This window comes from Manis javanica, chromosome 13 (genome assembly GCF_040802235.1).
Source record: "Manis javanica isolate MJ-LG chromosome 13, MJ_LKY, whole genome shotgun sequence".
Taxonomy (NCBI): Eukaryota; Metazoa; Chordata; class Mammalia; order Pholidota; family Manidae; genus Manis; species Manis javanica.
In genome coordinates, this window is record NC_133168.1 from 62,046,004 (window position 1) to 62,067,483 (window position 21,480).

Sequence of the window (21,480 nt, forward strand, 5' to 3'; positions counted from 1 at the left end):
TTCTCTTAGGTATTCTATAAAAACACTTAGAGAGGGTTTTTTTTTTTCTTGACTGAGAACACTTGGTTTCTCAGCTTACCTAGGCATGAGAGGTTCAGTTTGTCAGTGAGCAGGCTGTCATGTGTCACATACATGTGATGGAAAACTGTAATTAAAAAATGTGCAATTTATCAAGAAGGCAAATATATTATTCCACATGATAGGCTGAAGTTAGGGTCTAGGGCTGTGGCCAGGCTTGACCTGCGTAAGGACCTGAGTTTTGACGTATGTCTGACCACCATCTTTTATTACTGTTTCCATGGCTGGAGGTTGTTTTTTTCACGTCAGCCTAGTTTTGTTCTATTTACTGATTTTCTTTCCTTTTCATTTCTTTTTGCCACTTTCTTTTTTACCATTATGTTCTCCCAAAGGCTATTAAGATATAAACTTTATTTTTCCTTTCATTCAGGAGGAGAAATTGATAATATGCTACCTTGTGAGTTTTTCTTTTAAGGATTTACAGTGATTTTCATCATTAGGATGTAAGTGAGTTTTTTTTCAGGAGATACAAATAAAGCCATGACTTTTTCTTCCTAAATTCTCCTGCTCCAAATTGATCCATATTGTATCTTATTCTGTTTCAGTGTAACCAGTGCTCTTAATTCATAAAATAAAAGAATCTTAACAGTTGGATGAGACCTTAAAAAGTCATTTGGTCCAACATTTTAGCAACCAGGTAACGAAGAGCTACACATGGATTTCAAAATGATCAGAAAATCATTTGAGAGAGGCAGAAAGCATGGCACTGAAACTTCAGTTTCATCCTTGTGACTACTACTTTGGGTTGGTTACCCTTTCAACCACAGTTCTATCTATAAAATCTGGGTTAAACCTCTCACTTCATAAAGAATGAATTCAAAGTAAATGATATTTAATAAGCATTCAATAGGCAGTAGCTACCATTGCTATAGTTTTCTCTTAGTTGTTTTGGCATTATCATTCATTCTCATTCAACAAGTTCCTTTCTCAAAATGTTAGTTAATTCTCATGTAATGATCATGGCATTGAATTGGCATCACATTGTTTTTCTTTCTCGTAGGCTTAGAGAACTTGCTTGTTACTTTAGATGTTCTTGGGGTAGTAGGTACCAATCCTTTTACTTCCTCCATTTCCAAAACTAGCATGATTACAGAAAAAGAAAGAACTGATTAGAACAAAGAAGGCAAGATGATAGGGCCAGATTGTGAGCCTAGGGCTCTTCTTAGTGGTTTTTAAAATCAAATAATACTGAGGAAAAACTCAGGTTTATAATTGACTGGAAAAGTGCTGAGAAGCATTTGTCTCTAGTAGGGTAGTTATTATCCTGTGTTAATGATGCTCCCTTTCAAGTGGCTCAGATAATCTCCTGAGGATGCCTTTTGGTTTTAGAGTCATTTCTTTATTGGATTGGGGTTCCTTTTGTTAGAAAGATGGGGTGTTTTATGTCTTACAGTTCAGGCCATTCTCTCTTAAAAAGGAAGGAAATTTCATTTGCCTTTCATGATGTGAAGATAAAATAATCATTTCTGTTTAGGGCTCAGGGTAACATGATAAGAATTGCAGAAGCCATTTGCTATTTAAGTAAGAGAGTAAGTGTGTTAACATTAACTTCTTCATTTGCATACTTTTGTTAAGTGCCTTAGAAGTTGAATTAAGTTAACCGAAGAAATAAGTGTGGTTAAATTTTAATCATCTACTCTTTGACAGAGCTTGCCATCCACTATTTTCCAAAGATTGCTAATAGTCAGCTTTCCTCTCCTGCTCCTTCTACAAACATATGCTGTAGAGCGCTACATGATCAGCAAATAATTCCTGCATTTCTCTTTAAATTAATCTCTCAGTTGAAAATTGCCTCTTGTGTTTTAATTAATACTATCTGAATGTTTGCATTTGGATAATGCCTTCCATCTCCCACCTCAGAGATCCTTGTGCCTGTCTAAGTGGCCTGTGCCTGGTCACCAACTTCTCTAGGTCTCAGATATCCTCATTATAGGATAGAGGTTTGATACTATCTTCAGGGTTATTCTGACTTCACAGTAGGTCCAGAACTTACCTCATTTTCTCTTCTCTGTCATTGGCACCATCTGTCTTCTAATTATCCAGTGTTTCATCTGTGTGCTCACTAATTCATGTTTCAACTCCTGTGTTCACTTTACTGGGTCTGTTCTTCCACCAAAATGTCTTTGGTGCATATTTTCTTTCTGTTTCAGCCCTCATGCTAATTAAAGACCACATCTTTTCTTGGGGGTCACAAGACTGAGGTGCCCTCCACATTCATCTTAGGCCACTGCACTGCAGCCATGGTGAACTTTTTCCTCTCCTTCCTCAAGATTCTTGTACGTGTGGGTTCCTCTCCATGAAATGCTCCTCCACCCACTATTTGCATGGCAAGCTTCCCATCTCTCCTCAGTTTCAATGGAACTTTTTCAGAGAAGTCTTTACACACACACACACACACACACACACACACACACACACACACACACACACACATTTCTTGCTCTTACAGTATTTTTGTAAACTGTGTTAAGAATTTTAAACTGCATCAGAAGAGCGTTGGGAAAGCAGTAAAAGATTTTAAGCAGGCAAGTCTTATGATGTAATTATAATTTTCAAAAATCATGCAGGCTGCTGTATGACCAGTGGATTGTGGAGGCAGGAGTGTGGGTGGCAACAGAGAAGTAAAGACACCAGTTTTCAGGCTTTTGTAGTCCTCAGGACAATGCTGCTTGTGGAGATGGGAAGGTCTGCGTGAATTTAAGATAAATTTTGAAGGTAGGAAATGCATATCTATTAAATGTGGGAGGTGAAAAAGAGAGAAATCAAAGCTGGCTCCCCAGTTTTTTAGCTGGAGGGATTAGGTGCCATTCCAATGGGAAAGGATGAAACCACACAAAGTATACAGAGAGAAGAAAAAAGGGCTTAGGACCTAATTTTGACGGGATTCATTACTTATAGGTTGGTAAGTGCTGTTGAACTAAGGGGCAAACCAATGTGTTACTGAGGAAGGGAAATGAAAGCTTCAGGAGGGAGGGGAGTGGTCAGCCATGGATGCTACTGAGAGCCTAAGGAAGAAACAGAGGGATCAGATCGTTGGATTTGCTTGGAGCAGTTTTCATTTATGACTGTTGTCCTAGCACCATTGTTATTAAAAATGTTCTCATTTGTTGGTTAATTACATGGTCACCCTAAAGATGATGCTAGAAAAGAGGATTTGTTAATGGCAAAGTTATTGGTGACCCTGGCAAAAGCCTTTTCTGGTGCATGGTGGAGAACAATTCCAAATCAGAGTGAAATGAAAGGGAATGTTAACAGACTATTGATGTTAAATACACCAATACTTCTTATATTGTTCTCTATACATTTTCGTGTGTTTGAAATACATAAAAATTGTGGATAAAGTGGAGACAGATTATAGGCAAATTTTAAAGAAGTTTTGTTCTGAAAGGGAACAAAGGAATGAGAGATGGATGACTTGGTTATAAAATTTAAAAGTATGTGAGAAAATACTCCATTGCTTAGAAAGAATTTGAGATATATTTATTCCATGGGTCCTTCAAATAAAGACCAGCAAGTAAACTCAGGACATCTGCCTCAAAAAAGTATCATCAGTACCATAGCCTATATATATGTGCCTGTATTTCAGCGTATTTAAAATGCAGTGTTAAATGCAGTTCAGTAAAAGCAGTTTAGATAGGAGTCAAAGCAGGATTCTGATCTCTCTCCTTTTCTTTAAATTATAACCATCCTTCAAGGCCCGACACATTCCTGATCCTCTATGTAACTTTCTTATTTTAACCCTTGGTCAGCTCAAACAACATCCCTTTTGGAACCATGGAATTTACGATTTTTACTAATAGCTATTTAATTTTTGTTCAGAAGTGATTCATGTGGGTTATTTCTATCTTTGCACCTATATTACCATCTCCATGAGTACAGAAGCCATGAGTGCATTCCACTTTTGTGCTCTTTGCCTTCCTAGTATATTTAAGAAGTTCTTTCTGATGAGATCATGGCATTCCTGGCCCAGCTCCTGAGAAGTGGATGAACGAATGTCGAGACACTGTGGTGCCCCGCTTCGGGTTCTCCACACGGTGTGTCTTTATGGAACACCTTCTCACGTTCATGATGCTTGTGGGTTGCTCTCCGCTTTGTTTTCATAGAGGTCAGCGCCGGAGGAGGAGCAGGAGAGTGTCGGAGCGGAAACCCCCAGCACGGTCACTGAGGTTGACATGGATCTGGACGGCTATCAGATAGCGCTGGAGGAGGTGCTGACCTGGTTGCTGTCCGCCGAGGACACCTTCCAGGAGCAGGACGACATTTCTGACGATGTTGAAGAAGTCAAAGACCAGTTTGCCACCCATGAAGTAAAGAAACTTGTAGCTCATGAGCAGGATATACCCACTGTGATGCCTGTGCCTAACCACGGGCTTGACCCTGATGTTTGTTTACTGAATTCCGTTCCATACAAACGTCATGGCCTATTTCAGGACTTGGTGGTCTTTAAATAGGGCTTTGTTACAAAATTGGTGTGGGTGATTAACTGTGCATCAGAATTAAATTTCACATTTTAATCTTGCCCTAACTTGTATATTCTGAGGAGCCATTGACAAAAGTCTCTGCCTCGCAACCCTTGTTGCTGAAGTGTATAATTAAGAGTTGAAACTCAAAATGACTGATCAGTACACAAAATCTGGGTTTTGAGTGTTTCGCAGGAAGGGATTATGTTTATTAATTTTATGATTAAGCAAGTGTCAGATCCAGGGTTCCTGTGTAGTTTTATATAATGAAAATTTCCTACAATTTCAAGGATTTATTCTATTGTAGTATCTATATATATTGATTTGATTATATGGGGATTTCTTTTTGATTAAGTAGTTTTTTGTGTTAGAATGTTAATTGACAGGTTTTACTGGCTGCTTTGGTTGGAAAATAATGGAAATGCTCACATTCTTTGAGCAGTTGCTCTTGAGCATGGTGTTTTTTAAATTATATATTCTCATAAGTCTACGTTCATGACCTATCAGTAGCATAATCAGCATGTATTTAAAAATAGCTGGTATTTTCAGATATAACACTGTCCTCTTTGATCCGTTCCCCCTTTTTACTTAGGCCAGCTGCTTATTTCCTATGTTCAGAGCTTAAAAACTTTGAATCAAAGTCCACTTCACTGGCACGCTACATGGCTGCCTTTTCCTGCAGCACTGATATTTAGGCATTAACAATTTATGCAGAGTTTTTTTTCTCTAAGGAGCAGCTCGCAAATCATAATGATGTACCTTTCTAGGCTTTTATGCTGGAGCTGACAGCACATCAGAGCAGCGTGGGGAGCGTTCTGCACGCGGGCAACCAGCTGATGACCCAAGGAACGCTGTCTGATGAGGAGGAGTTTGAGATTCAGGAACAGATGACCCTGCTGAATGCTAGATGGGAGGCACTCAGGGTCGAAAGTATGGACAGACAGTCTCGGTGAGTGGGAGCAAAGAAAGGAGTACTTTATTCCATAGGCTGCCTTGTCCAGTTTAGCGTGAGAAGTCTGTGTATCTGTGAAAAAACAAGATAATGACAGAACTTGTCTCAGACTTTCAACTCTTTTCTTTCTGTAATGTTGCTGGAATTTTGTAGGATCTTTGTTTCCCCTTTGGTATGACAACCACATGAGAAGGTTAAAGTTGGAATCCAGAAATCAACAAAAAGGGAAAAGAATATTTTATATGGACAGTCATCTATTTGCAATATTAAAACCAGCTATTAACTCAGTAGGAAGACAGGACTACATAGTATTTATCTACAATTCTACTTTTTAATATTCCTTGAAGCATTTTTTCCCCCCATGGTTGATTTTATTTCATGTATTGTGCATTAAGGAGCAAACTGCATTCCATTGCAATTTCCACCTATTTAATAAGCAGGAATTCCTGATTGAAGAAACAATGATTCTGATACGAACAGAGTGTGCTGTTATTTGCATCCTTTGACTGCATTTAATGGACTTTGTTTAGCAAGAAAATAAACTTGCTTGTTTTTGTGTTTAAAGATGAAACGCCACTTTAACTGGTTGGACAAGAATGTGTTCCCTTGCCCGGTTTCTTTGGTGCACGGGTTATGTATTTGCTCTCTCAAAGGGAAAGGGTAGTGGAATGACGCTGTGTTCTTCCCTGGACAGGCTGCACGATGTGCTCATGGAACTGCAGACGCAGCAGCTTCAGCAGCTGTCGGCCTGGTTGACACTCACAGAAGAACGCATTCGAAAGATGGAAACTCGCCCCCTAGATGATGACTTAAAATCCCTACAAAAGCTGCTAGAGGATCATAAAGTAAATCTGGCTCATATTTCTTTTATACCTTATTAAATATGAAAAAGCAGCATTTAGTCTTCTCCAGGGCCAAGGACTTCTATCATTAGAGCTGGGACACTTTAGCATTGTCTTGCATTCAGCAGCTTATACGGTGCAGCTCCTGGCGATGTGACTCTTCTGAGCCAGGGATGAAACACAGGTCAGGTTTTATATGGGTGTGTGTAGTCTACTTATGAAAGGACATAGCATTCGTAAGATTCTCAATGATTGTTTTTGGACCTGTAAGTGCTTAAGGACTCTAGTGTGTTGGCATTAATGCCATGTGAGGTTAAGGAAGCAAACCTACAGATTTGTCTGTCTCTAATCCATTAAGGAAAACTGTTGTTTCTTCTCTGCGCTAGGAGAGTATGAGGCACTGTGTGTGAGGAATAAAATTTGGTGGATAATTTAATTTAATCTCATATTTAGGAGACAACTTTCCATAGTTAAGAAGAGGTAGAGTAAAACTGCCTTTCTGCAAACTGAAGAATTTTATTTTTAAATGAAGCATCTAAGTAACTGATAAAGTTTGAGGACACATTAACTACAACTTGAAAGGCATTGACAATTGGTGGTGTTTAATTGACAATTAAACACTATTGGTAGTGCTTAAATAAGTTACCTATGTACACATATCTAGTGACCTACCATGGTTTCCATAGAAGAGGAGAACTGAAGGCATCCATATATCCAATCTCTTTCTGGATAGCTAATCAGAACAGCTTCTGACTATCAAATAGCATTTTACTTAACTCTCACTTTATACCATGCTGCACTAGATAAAATAATTTCTGACTGTAAATTTAAGTTTGGAACTTTTTTTGATTTACCAATTCTACGTTCTTATCTACATTCCCCGTATAGAGACACGACTTGTTTATGCTACTTTTTTATTTTTGGTTTTTGCTACAACTTGGAATAAAAGTGGTGACATCCCATTTATAATCTGTTGTGACACTACATTTTCAAACTGCTTTGGTTCTTAATGAGATGCAAAGATATATATTGGGTTTGTTTCATTAGTAAAACACTTAGGGTAATGATTGGACATTTAAATAGGATGCCTCATTAGGTGTCCTTAATTACTATTGACAACTGAGTGGTTTAAATAGGTAAATGTAAAAGAGTAGAAATAATCGTTTATAACTAACTTTTTCTCCAGAGTTTGCAAAAGGATCTTGAGACTGAACAGGTAAAGGTAAATTCACTAACTCACATGGTGGTGATTGTTGATGAAAACAGTGGAGAGAGTGCTACAGCTGTTCTAGAAGATCAGTTACAGGTAAGGACCCTGTAAAGGAGGATAATCCCAAGGGACCTGTGTTCTCAAACCCAACTACACTGTGCCCCTATCCTTCAGGTCCCGTCTCATTGTTCACTCAGAAGAGTAGAGTAACCTTCTTTAGGTTGTATTTCCCATTGGGGTGTCACTACATATGGGTTGACAGGAGTGCCTACATATTCAATATCCTTCAGCCCTTGAGGTGACTTGGCAGACCTATGTGCGATCCCCAGCTTCCTTGTGCATAAATTAACAAGATTTGGAAACACCGGAACTGAACTCAAGAAGTGGTCCATAGACTTCTTGCTAAGAATCACTTAAGGAATTTGTTAAAATGTAGATTCCTGGGCTCCACACAGACTTGAATCCCTAGGAGTGGAGCTCAGTGGATGTGGACTTAAAAAAAAAAAATGTGTTTGCCTATACAAGTTTGATCATTTCAGCAATGTAGGGTTTAATATATCCCTGTTTCTTTGTCAGATCAACGTGTGAATTTCAACAGCCGTTGAGGGAACACCAAGAAAGGGTGTCATTTTCCACAAAGGGCGATTGTGTCTCTTTACAAGTCTTTGTAAATTATAGAGGTTTAGTGGTATTTCATTGGAACCATACTTGGATTACCTGATAAGATTTTGTTGCTGATTTATGAATTTCAGTAACGTTCAGACTATGATTTCATCATACGAACAGCTTTGCTTTTTTGGTAACATTTAGATTTGGCCTGTGGTTCTCTACTTCAGTGCATAGTATTTAGCTAGTACAGGAACCTGAGAGGTAGGCATTCATGTCTTGCCTATTTAACAGTGAGGAAACAGAAATTCAGAGAGCTTACATGATGTCCTTGAAAACTCACTGATGTCCAGTGAGTTTTCAAGCTGAGGCCAGAGACTTGTCTTCCCGCTCTAACTTCTCTACCCTTGCATCCTACACAGCTGCCTCTGGTATTAAATATCAAACTAGTATATTCTGAATTAATTCTTGTGTACATGTAAGTAATGTAGAAATAAGTGTAACATTTGTCAATCATGAATTATAAAATGGTAATAAAATAATTTTTTGGAAAAGACACCATGAATAATGATTTTTAAAAAAATTAGCTCATCAAATTTGTTTATTCAGTATTGCTAATAATTGTAAGTTTATATTGCTGATTTTTGTGGAATTTTTTTTAGATCATGCAATGTAAACACAAATCAATTAAGTGTGTTTTTTATTTTATAAAAACTCATTCAAAACATAGTTTTTGTAAGATTGTTTTCCATAATTTGATAACAGAGGTGAGAATTTTCTTGTCATGTAAAGGTAGTTAATTGATGCATGGAGTTTTTGAAAAAGATAATTATAGCCTGAAAAACTTGGAGCACAAAAAGTAGTTTTTTGCTCTACTTCAAAGATGTATGCAAAAATGTCAAATTTTCATATAAAAACCACAATGAAATGCAAAGAGCAGGAATGGAGTCACAGAATTTAAATTCTATGGAAACTAGTTTTTCTCACCTATACATTTATAGGATTTGTCTGTATTGGTTTATGATAGCAACTTTTATGTAAACACTTTAAAAAAATTGCTACTTTGATAAAGAGCAATGGATACATGAATTTCTTTAAGAATAAGTGATAACTCCCTCTTAAGGCTTTGTTGATGAAGGATGCTTTTCTTCCTTGACTAGAAACTTGGTGAACGCTGGACAGCAGTGTGTCGTTGGACCGAAGAACGCTGGAATAGGTTACAAGAAATCAATATACTGTGGCAGGAATTATTGGAAGAACAGGTATGAAACTGTTATCCATACTGGGCAGAGTAGCTGGTGAAAAGTAATCTGTTTTTACTAATGGCATTAAAATAAAGTTGTCTTGTTTATTTTGCTTTGAAAGCAAAATTATACAAATAATTTTAAAAAGTCAGATTTCTATCCATTTTATAACTGATCATGTCGCTTATTCATAGAGATCATATTATATGGGTCTACTGTAATAACCCTTAATTTGACCTATGCTTCACCATTTAGAAATGCTACTTCCACAATTTGTTGGACAATCATTTTTATTGCATTCATGCTGAGTAGTGTGTTCGACCTTGTGTCAACAGAAATATGGGGTTTGTGCTCAGTAAACACTGAATAAATAAATCCACTCAATACCCTGTCAACTTTAAATCCTAAGAATTTTTCTTAATTTTTAACCAGAGTAACTACTGAAATTAATGAGAAAATATTACTTAGTAACACCGTTGATTTAATAGTTGAATACTATCATAATCTTTTCCACTAAGGGTTACTTTAGTAAATGAACCTTTTGGGCAAAGCTGTCACCTTAAATATTCAGCCAGAGTGGAGGCCCTTTGCTGCCCTTCATCCTTCCAGAAAAGCAGCCATCAAAACAGAATATAAATAAGCAAACACTTTCTCCCCAAATGCCAAACAGTTGAGGTTTAGAAAATAAGCAGATAGTCTATTCCCACATCTCAGTGTCCATTTTGATTATTTTAAATGCATTTCATTTCCACCCACAAAAAGCAACTGTATTCTTTTCAGAGGATAGAAAGAAGTGTATGATGTTTTGTGGTTTACTAAATATGGTGGCAAAGAGAACATCTTAAAAAGTAGATTGCAAAATTTGTTCCAATATAAATTGTTAATCACTACCCCTGCTCCCAGTATTTAGTCAGAATATTCTTATTAAGAATCTCTTAATAGACCCCATCTGATTTCTGGGATATTACATTTCAATTACAAATACTTATACTTATTTGGACCCTTGTACTGAGGCCAAAGAGTCACATGGAATAGTTAAAATTTATTTGAGTAATGATGGCAGGAGACATTGATTGCTACAGAAAGCCATTTTGTTACTCTTCTACTAAGTAACATAATTTAAAATTATGAAATCAGTTTAACATGGTGATTAAAAAATATTTTAAAAATAGGGGGTGGCTAGTATTTTGGCCATCTGTATTATTTTGGGTATGACTTTTGAATGGCTTTCTGCTAGTGATCTGGAAGGGGAATCTTGTTAAAATGCAGAACTGGGTCAACATTGGAACAGCCGTTCACTCCATTGCAGACTGAATTCCCAGTTGGTTGCCCATTGCTAGACTGTCAGCGCAACGGGGAGCATAGCCCCTGGAGCTGCTTCTTTTCCCTGCTCTATTCTCATACGATTCCTCATGGTTTCTCTTGTTGCTTTGTTTTGTTTTTGTGGTTTTGAAAGAGTGAATGTATTTCTAGTGATTGTTTCCTAGCCTCTGTGTATTTATTTGAGGCATGGCATCTGCTGTAGAATGTCTTTTTACCATCTCTTCATGTTTAAGTTATCCTCTTCCCTCAAGATCACGAAGCCAGCTAGAAACTCCTTCCTCTCCCCCCGCTATCCTGAAACTGGAAGTAATCTCTTCTTTGGACCTGCCATGACATTAAAAAGTATATATATATATAGAATCTATCTATCTACATATATTATGAATAAATAAATAAATAAATAAATATTTACATATATCATAAATACAAAGTATTATTTATATATTTGTGGTGTCTGCACTTTCTTTTTTGTGCCATTGTTATTTATATGTTTATTTTTTCATTTTTACTGCATTGAGAGCAGGATCCGTTTTGTCTTTTATTTTCTTTATTGTAATCTTTTTTTTTTCTTTTTGATGGAATATGGTGACAAGGAAAACTTGCTAAATAAGCTGATAAATGAAACAATTAGAGGAAGAATTGATCCCACTGCAAACACAGAACCAAGATTTTTTTCCCTGTCAATGTGTAGAAATGGGTTTCTGCAGTGGATGCTGCCTTTCGGGAGGAATGACCCCCATGCAGCTCTGGTCTCTTCTACCCCTCCTTTACGTTGATCTCTCCACATTACTAAATATCTTCTGTGGAAAAAAACATGCAGTGTTGGCCAGTGAAGCTGGAATATCTTTATATTGGCTTTGGACTACCCTCAGACTTCCTTTAATCATAGTTACTACTGATCCTGGAGCATTAGTGTGGTGCTCATGGAAAAGCCACTGGTGATCTTGGACATTTAACTTGGCTTCTCTCTCTTTCCTCCCTAAAATGAGGGGCTGTGACAAAACAATTTCTGAGCTTTCTTCTGCCCCTAGAGAGTTATGGTGTGATTCTCCTGGACACTTAGTTGGATTTAGCCTTTTAGATCCACCTACCTCCCTGATTAGGTTCAGTTACCCAGTCGTGGGGTTAATGTCAGCTTAACCTGCTGCAAATCTGAAAAGGGTACTATCTTAAAGAAAGGTGTCTTTCTGGACCGTTCATACATCAGGCTTAGGTGTTGAAGTCCTTCTTGCCCTTCACAGGGGTAAAGCCTCTAATAGCATGAAAGAGATTTGGGAATGTGATTGACCTGAATCACCAATATCTATTTCTAACTTTTATTATTGCTTATAGTGCTTGTTGAAAGCCTGGCTCACTGAAAAAGAAGAGGCTTTAAATAAAGTCCAGACGAGCAACTTCAAAGACCAAAAGGAACTAAGTGTCAGCATTCGAAGACTGGCTGTAAGTGATGTCATTGTTAGCATTTGTCTTGTAAGCCTGTGATAGTTTAGTGTTTTATATCAGTGGCTAATGCAATTTAGCAAATACAAATTATGACCCAACACTACAATGCTGCCAGGTAATGATCTAGAACTGGGAGCCTTTTGTTTAAGCACTGGTAAACTGCCTGGCAAGTGAATTTTACTATGAAATGTACATGTTTACATTTCCTGACTAGGATATAAAGTTCTGTTAAGAGAGGACTCATTTAATAAATATCTTGAATACTAGATTTTGAAGGAAGACATGGAAATGAAACGTCAGGCTTTGGATCAACTGAGTGAGATTGGCCAGGATGTGGGTCAATTACTTGATAATCCTAAGGCATCTAAAAAGATCAACAGTGACTCAGAGGAACTGACTCAGAGATGGGATTCTTTGGTCCAGAGACTAGAAGATTCCTCCAACCAGGTACCTTTTGCTTTGGATATCATGTGCCCTTAAGTAGAAGTTAAATGTTGAGGTTAGTTTTACTTTTATGAAATAAAAAAATAGTAGGTAAACTAAAACATTAGTTCCTTCTACCTGGTTTATTATAAAATTGATAAATTGAAATGTGAAAGTCTTCTTCAGTTTTCCAAAGTAAATTTTAATATAGCTTCAAAAAACTTATTAATATCCAGTAATTTAGTGACCCTTAGTAACTGATAACATTTAGAGATGAAACCATTAAATGATCTTTAAATCTTAAGTAATATTATTAATTCAAAGAATATTTTAGTCAATTGATCAAAAACAAAATGGTTTTTATGTGAATGTTTTGTAGCAGTATTATTTATAACGTCCTAAAGTGGAAACATCCCAATGTCCTGTCAATAGATGGATGAATAAACAAAATGTGGTATATCCATACCATGGAATATTATTTGACAATTCAAACATTAATTACTGACACATGCTTCAACGTGGATGAACCTGGGAAATACTATGCTAAGTGAGAGAAGCCAGTCATGGATTGTATGCACAAAGTATATGGTAGCCGCTGAACCATAACTTTTCAAAGGGAGAATTTTATGACACTTGAATTTTATCTCAGTAAAGCTGTTATAAAACATTAGAACTTTAATTTTTATTTCAGGTGACTCAGGCAGTAGCAAAGCTGGGAATGTCCCAGATTCCTCCGAAGGATCTTTTGGAAACTGTCCGTGTACGAGAACAAGTCACTACAAAACGGTCTAAGCAAGAACTGCCTCCTCCTCCCCCGCCAAAGAAGAGACAGGTGCCTGTGGATATCGAAGCTAAGAAAAAGTGAGAACAGACAGGCATTTTCCCAACCCAATATCACGTATCATGTGTTTTGTACTTGGTACTTATTTTGTACTAATCACTAATCCATTTGCAAATTTAGATACAATTATATGTTATGGCAATTCAGCTACTGAGCCACTCACTATCCCTGAGTTTTCTGCATGTTCTACTTCACATTGGCTAAGCTTCTAAATTGTCTTGGATGGTTTTATTTACCCGGTGTTCCAGTTGGGAACCGTGTAATGGACCCTTCTTTCTTCCTTTCCCACCGTTAACCTTGGGAAGATATGATTGTCCTTGAGTCTCTTTATTCTTTCTTTTGCTTACACAACTCCAACAATTTTGCTTGAGATAGACCTTATTCTTTGAGACTCTCCTTCCTTTTCTCACATTCAAGAATAATTCAGGGAAGTATTTCCGTTTTAGTTTCCTTTTTTCTTCTTTTTCCCACTCATTCCTTTTTTGTGGGTTCTTTCATCCTTTGTTCATTCCTTTGTCAGATTCATTAATAATTCTTCATTTGGCTCAAAGATCTATCTTTGGCATGAAGTATCTTTTGATGTCATTGATTCAAAAGAAACTCAGGATCTTTAGAAGAGGAATAATTACAGCTGATATATATTGAGTATTTACTACTGTCAGACACTCTGTTAAACTGCGCTGCATCCCAGACGCTGTCCTTCACATGCACTGTGGCAGTTAATCCTCAAAACTATTCTCAACTGGTACTATTATTCTCTCCCTTTGGTAGTAGAATCCCAGTGCTTGGGTAGATGGGCAATTATTTTGGGCCTGAATAACAACGATATAATTTCCCCAGTTTAGCTTTTGTGAGACACAGCAGAATTGCAAGTTTACCAGATGATTTTCATTTTGGTGGCCAGGCTGTGTTTTTGCTGCTGCACAGCATCTCCTTGCAGGACCGGTGTACCTCTGAAGGGCAAGGAGCAGCTGTGAAACCTTGGCTTTTGGAGCCAAGACAACATAGGATGATGCTTCTGATGTGAATATTACCAGAGATCTCTCATTTTCTGAGTGTTTATTTTCTGCTGGGTATATCTGGCAGTGTGTCTTTCCAGGGCTGACTGTGTACATTTGAAAACAGGGAAAGTTGTATAAGAGCAGGGTATGTAAGTATAAAAATCCTATACATGATCATGTTCTATAGGATATCTTCTGCTGCAAGAAACAGAATACCACACCAAAAGTGACTTAAATAGGGAAATTATTGATTATGTCACAGTACAAGGCAGTTTCAGCGGGCAGTGCAGCTCAGCATCCTGCCACCGTGACCTGCCTCTCTTGGCACCTTGGCCATCACCCTGGGGCTTGTGTTCTCACGGTCCCCAGTTGCTGCTGCGGCCCTGGACATAACATTATTGTATAACCTGCTTTATAGGCAGGAAGGGTGGGTTTTCCTAATTTGTTTTGTTTTTTAATCAGGGAGAAAGCTCTTTCTTGTAAAATGTCAGCCAACCTTCCCATGGTCTCACTGGCCAGGATTCAATCATTCGTCCATGCCCTGGGCGCATGGGAGGTTGAAATTGTTGGGCCTTATCAGTCTCTGTAATTGTGTTCTGGGGAACTCTGGCAGCAAGGAAGAAGTGTGGGGAAAGGGGTGTCTGTTGGCTGGGCAACCAGCTGTAAGTAGCACAGTCTTCTGGTCTGTGATTTGACTGATGTCAAAATTCCTTCAGTTAATTCCTGGGCACACAGAGAGGCCTGAGTACATTCCAGTTCATTGTAATAGAAGGCGATGAAATTTCCTTATTAGAAAGGTTATTTTTATGTCTAGCCAAAGCCTGCCCCCTCTGTGTCTGCCCATGTAGGCTAGTTGTGCTTTCTGGGCCATATAGAGGTACACCATTCCGTGTCAGTGTGGTACCTCTTCAGTATTTGAGGATAGGTTTCATATTCTCATTTCTATTGTCCTAAGTCCAGAGTATCTTTAACCATTCCTAGTGCGATGTGGTTTCCAGACCCTCTAATATCTTTTGTCTGCTCTAGAGACCACTATTAGCCTGTTTAAAACGGGCTGTCCCAGCAGATATGAACCCTAAATAACTGCTTAGCACCGTTTCTAAAACATGCTCCAGGACTGGTGGTTTATTTCTCCTACTCTTCTCATGATGCTGCTGGTGGCTGTTTTCACCAGCTCAGGGTACAGGGGCCGAGATACCAGCACTCTCCATCACGAGACTGGAGCCCCCTGCTGCTCTGGCGCTCTCATCGCTCTTGCCCATACCAGGGCAGAAATGGCCTACAGTCTCCAAGGTCATTTTCAGTGTGTGATCTTTGGATGACACTCCTCTTCTCTCAAAGATTATTAAATCAGCATCTGTTAAGATGACGGGGGGTGGGGTGGACACCTCAAGCCTTGCTTGTTTACCTAAAGTGTCACAAAATCCCCTTACCAGTTGCACGGAAAATTTATCTTGATGATAAAACGAATATTTGTAACTCACTAATAACACTAAAGTGAAGTTTCCCAACGAATTGGCAATGACAACCCATGCTTGCCTTAAAGCACCTAAAAATACCCAAAAGTTGTTTTGAGAAGCCTGTGGGTAGAGTACTGGTTAAGAGGACAGACTGCCTCAGTTTGAATCCTGACTTTACCCGTTATGGCTTTGCGGCCTGGGGCAGTTACTTAAAAATCCTGTGAGCTCAATTCCTTCATAATGAAAAAGGATAATACTAGTATTTACTTCACAGGGCGGTTGTGAGACTTGCTTAGCTTAATAATATGCATAAAACACTCAGAAAAAGGCCTGGCATATGGCTGGCAGTAAATGACTGTTCTCCTGTGTTCCTGTTCACTGTGGTTTTGACAGACTTTTCAACACCACTCAAGGCTGTGTCCTCTTTCCTTGCTTCCCATGGTTCCTGTCTGAGTTCTGGCTCCTGTTATTACCTATTACACAGCCTCTTCTCCAGTCTTGCCTCTTGTTAGTCTTTCTCCCCAGTGAGCACAGAGGAACAAACATCATTCAGTTCTGTGCCTTCAGCCTTTTGTTGGCTGCCAGGGGTCCTTTGGTCAAGCCCCGACTCCTTGATTTCTCCTGCAGGGCCCTCCAGGGACTGGCCTGTGGCTCTCTGCCACGTTGTTAGTTGTCCCTCCCCATCTTGTACCTACTATTCCAGCCACACTTAACTCCCTGCAGTTTGCAAAGCTGGTTTCCCCTTTCTTTGTTCTCCCTTTGTTAGCGAAGCTCCTGGGCATGATGCTTTTGTTCTGCTCTAGGAAGCATCCCCTCCTTGGTCAGATTTGGGGCCATTCCTGTGAATTCTTGGGATTAGCACGAGCAATCCTTCTGTTACTGCCTGGCGTTCCCATTGCCTTACTAGACTAGAAGCTCTGTGAGGGCTGGGGTTGTGTCTGATTTACCTTCTTATCAAGAGCCCAGCCCAGTGCCTAGCATATTGTAAGCTCAAAATTTCATGTTGAATTAAAGAAGGCATTAGTGTTAGAAATGTCTGTACTGATTCTTCTCTGTTGTTATCTAACTATATCTGTTTTTCATTATCTATATGAGTTTATAAAATACAAGTGATTTCTTCTAAAGCTGAACATTTAAAAAATTTAATTATTCAAAAAATTGATTTATCAAGATTCTAAAGTTATTCCTCTCTTCATACTTTTAATTTTAAATGCATGATTTTATGTTGCATGGTTACTGTATTTCTGGGTTGCCTTTTAATTATTTTTTTTCCAGGCATGTTTAAAAACACATGCCTGAGTGACTCGATTGTTCTCTTTATTGAGCATGTGAAACAGTAGAAGGAAATGAATGACAAGTAGTAACATCTGAATCTTAAATTAGGTTTGATGCTGTAAGTGCAGAGCTGTTGAACTGGATTTCGAAATCAAAGCCTGCCATTCAGGCCACAGAGATAAAAGAGTACAAGAAGATACAAGAGACTTCAGAAATGAGAAAGAAGTTGAAGGTAAAACATAAAACAAAAGTATCCTAGTGAATAAAATATTTCATCAGGATAGATTTGCTGTTGGCATAAAGAGGTGATGGATCCAAAAGCTTCCTGTAAAATAAATGTAGCCATAAGATAGCTTTTAGGACATTGTAGTAAATTTTGAATTATTCAAGCTGGCTGTCATCACATCCTTATATAGCAGAGGTGTTCTCCCTCCTTTCTTGGCCACAGGAAGGGGCACTCTCTAATGTGATTCAGTTTTTATTATTATCTTCCAGCTTGACTTGATCTATCCCAACCCGGTATCTACTAATTTATGACTTTGTGTACGCCAAAGATGTTTTGCTTTCTGAGTACAATAAGCTATTTTGAATATCTTCAATATATTGTCTTTAAAGAAAAGACACATCAAAAAAATATTATTAAGATATACGGTATCTTAGCACCTTTGTACCGTATGTGTGTTACTGTAAATCGCCACAGGCGATAGCAGTGATGTATGCTGTGGTATTCATTAAGTCCCTCTACATCCTTTCACAAAGTATTTGGACACCTAGAGTAAGTCTGTACTGCCATCTACATCAGCAGTGAAGTGCATCTGTGAAGAGTTTGGAAACATTTACAAAACAAGATATGTGTCAATATCAATGATGCAATTTGCAAAGCTGTAGGTATTATGGGATTGAGAGGGAACCCGAATTGCAGTTGTCTCTGTACACTGGTGAAGTCCAGAGGGCGAAGCAGCACTGCCCTGGAACTTGAAGAAGCTTGCTTGGAGCTGGGCGGAAAGGGCACACTGGCCAGAGGGTGCTCCTGAGCAGAGGGGCAGAGGTGGGCAAGTGTGGAATTGTGATCCTTGGACCAAATTTTTAATTTTATTTAGTGCCAGGTGTGTGTGTAAAAGAAGAGAGTGAAGGTTTGGGGTCAGACCCTGGCTGACTTAGAATTTTCTTTGAAAAGTTGAGACTGATTTCTGCTTTATCATTCTACTGTAACTGCTCTTATTTAGAGGTCACTAATGACTGTTGGTTTCCAGATACAAAGGATGCATCTTTTTCTCATCAGACCTGCTCTCTCCGCAGCATTTGCCACTGTTTACCCATCTCATCTTCTTACAGCCCTTGGCTTCTGTGACCAATCATTTTACAATATAAACCTGATCAGGCAGCTTCCATGCTTGCAATTAACTAATGGCTTCCCATTGCTCTGGGGCAAGATGTAGCTGCCTTAGTGTCCCAGCAGATAAGGGCTTTCCAGAGGGCACTTCCCCACCTTGAAGCGTGGGCTTGGCACTTCCCATCCCCTGGGCTCCAGCTCCCCAAGTCCTGCTGTTGTCTCATGTCATCGCCTTTACCACATGTTCCTGTCCATGCTCAGTTGGCCCTTCGTAAGCCTTTGTGTTGTGTGGCCGAAATGCTCTCCAGTCTGTAAGGCACCTTTAGCTTAATTAGGGAGAGTAAAGTGATTCATTTTTTAGTTCCCTATTGCTTTCACCATACTTCTGTGAGAACTCTTACTATGTTGATGTCATTATTTGTTTATATGCCTGCTTGCAGTGCTTAAAAAGTGAGGCTAAATTTCCATTGACTCCTGCATTTTCAGCACTCAGTAAAGCTGCTGGCTGGCTGAAGGAGGGAAGGGTGACTGTGGGCCGGGGGAACGTGAAAGATTGTTAACTTAGAAGCACCACAGAGTCTTGAGCGCAGGGAGTTGGGAGAGCCTGGAATGAGGGCTATGTTCCATCAATTTCATATGCTTCTTACAGTTCTGAAAGACCAAAAGATGATATTAATGATCATTTAACAAAAAGGCATGTGTGCACAGTTTTCAAAGGCATTAAAGTGTTAGAGAATTTCGAAGTTACAGTGAATTCTATAGAACAAGTCCCACAACATAGTGCTAAGTTAAATTCTACCCTATGATCTAGGAACAATTTTACTTCCAGAAATTCTTCCTATAATACAATGTAATAGTTGAGGGGATAAAAATAACAAAATGTATGTTTATGTAAGGTATAATTAGCAATTCCTATGTTTTTCCTTTCATATGTATAAGTTAATTTATTTTATTGTTTTAGTCAAGTGGTAATAGATGCCATAGGGTTGGAAAAAATTGTAAAATAAAGAAAATTTAACCATTACTGTAGGGTCTAATTTTCCTTGCAAATTGAGGAAAGATCAGTTTAATTTTGTTTTAGTGAAGGAATACCTTGTTCCAAATGACTCACTACCTGGGTGGAGAATCCTTAGTTCCATCTATGATTACTATAAGAAAATAGTAGAAAAATCAGTTTATATAAAGCAGGTGATAATTTTTCTGCAGTTTGATGGTGACTTTTTACATTGGTGCTTAGTTTAACAAAAGTAAATGGTGTTTCTTAGAATCTTTTATTATTTCTTGATCTTTGAGTAGAAAAATGGTTATTTTACTTAGTCACATTGAAGTTTGTGCAGATCAAAATAGGATAACTTAATTTATTTGATAGATACATTTATGTATTTGGTACACATGTAACTTATGTGTGTAGAAGTTAGAAGTGGGATTTTTCTCCAATTGCCTGGTTGAGATATATGGGCTATGTAGTTTTTGATTGTGCTATTATGGATACAAATTGAGTAATTAATAAATAATTATTGATGGGGAGGACTGGGAGAAATTTCAAATACTGATTCACATGTACACATGTGTATTTGTGTGTCTGTGTCTATGACTCTTGCTGAGTGTTTTCTTACTAATTCTAGAGAGATTTTGTCTTCCCTGTCCCTGAGATAGAGGGACATTGAGAATATCAAACCATAGAGACATCAATATTAAAATTAAAAGCCACTTCTCAAATTTAAAGAAAAAAATGGTTTAGTTTGGGTACTAAGGCATCATTATTTAAAAATTATATATAAACTATGCTTGTGGTGATCGTTTGCAATACACTTAACATAACACCAGCAAATAATACTGCGACTCAGAATATTTCTATCTGTTTTTCTTGTTAATTGATTTTTGTTCAGTGATCTGTCATTGCACATTGGGGTCATTTGACTTAAACTGTTATTTTAATGATATGGCTTATACTGAAGCTGTAGATGTGAATAGATATCCTGGATCTCAAACACTAATTTAGTTTATTGCCTCTTGATAGGAATTTGGGATTACAAGGTGCAATGTTTTTCTTATAAGAGGAACCAAAACTTTATATTGTTTGTTAGAATTTACCTTTTAAAATTTAATATTCTCTGGAGTTTTGTATAGTAGCCTGAAATTGCATAGTTTTGTCTTCTGGTGTATTCTTAGGTAAACTTTGACTATAACAAACAACTCAAGAGAATAGAGAGGGACATTAAACTTGAAAACTTAAAATAGCATCAACATTATGTTGAGAAGAAAGGTTGCAGTGCTCTTATACTGGGACTCTATTTCCAGGGATTAGAAAAAGAACAGGCAGAAAAAAGCCCCAGACTGGATGAATTAAACCAAACTGGACAAATCCTTTTGGAGCAAATGGAAAAAGGTGAGACCTTTGATTTTTCTTAAATGTTTTTTTAGGTGGTAGCTTGAATAATATTTACAGTTTGACAAATCAAATATATATTTTAACACTCTAACCCTCTTTGCTAGAAAAGTGGTTTTCAAATTTTTCATTTTTGGCAGGAGAATCTTTTCTCAAATGAATTCTTATGCTGAAGCTGATTATATAAAGCAGATAGAAGCAAAGTTGTTCTGCTTTTGTGTAGGGTCTGGGATCCTAAAACATAGCTCAGCAGAACAGTTAAAATCCACTTGTGTAGAAGATTCTATAATCTTTTCCTTTGGGGTTATATATTAGGAATATTTTTGGAGCCAGGTGGCAAAAGAAAATTTTACTGCAATAGCATTGAGGAAATGAAATTACATTAAGATAAATTCATTAAGGGTTTTGATTTTTAGTCACTTGCAGTGCATTATATTCATTTACTACAGGTGTTTTTTAGTTAAATTTGATAAGGTTTTACTTGTATTTGAAATTTTTACTTGAATCAAGGAACTTTTCTTTGTTTTTTGTTTTGCCATAGAAACAGCAACTCAGAGGAGTGTAGAGAAGTGTAACTGAGTGTTAATATTTTTGCTGTGC

The 21,480-nt window shown here is 37.8% G+C and overlaps 1 protein-coding gene across 10 annotated transcripts in view; it reads left to right on the top strand.

Moving 5' to 3' along the window:
• The window catches only part of UTRN (utrophin), a 454,961-nt gene that overhangs the window by 116,687 nt on the left and 316,794 nt on the right, over nt 1-21,480 (top strand). For all 10 annotated transcript variants that reach the window (XM_037022103.2, XM_073219702.1, XM_073219701.1 and 7 more), the window contains 10 exons: nt 4,182-4,385; nt 5,306-5,487; nt 6,185-6,335; nt 7,519-7,638; nt 9,309-9,410; nt 12,048-12,155; nt 12,426-12,605; nt 13,273-13,442; nt 17,267-17,390; nt 20,793-20,880. In XM_037022103.2, coding sequence (XP_036877998.2) covers nt 4,182-4,385; nt 5,306-5,487; nt 6,185-6,335; nt 7,519-7,638; nt 9,309-9,410; nt 12,048-12,155; nt 12,426-12,605; nt 13,273-13,442; nt 17,267-17,390; nt 20,793-20,880 — 1,429 coding nt within the window. The remainder of the gene's footprint in view (nt 1-4,181; nt 4,386-5,305; nt 5,488-6,184; nt 6,336-7,518; nt 7,639-9,308; nt 9,411-12,047; nt 12,156-12,425; nt 12,606-13,272; nt 13,443-17,266; nt 17,391-20,792; nt 20,881-21,480) is intronic.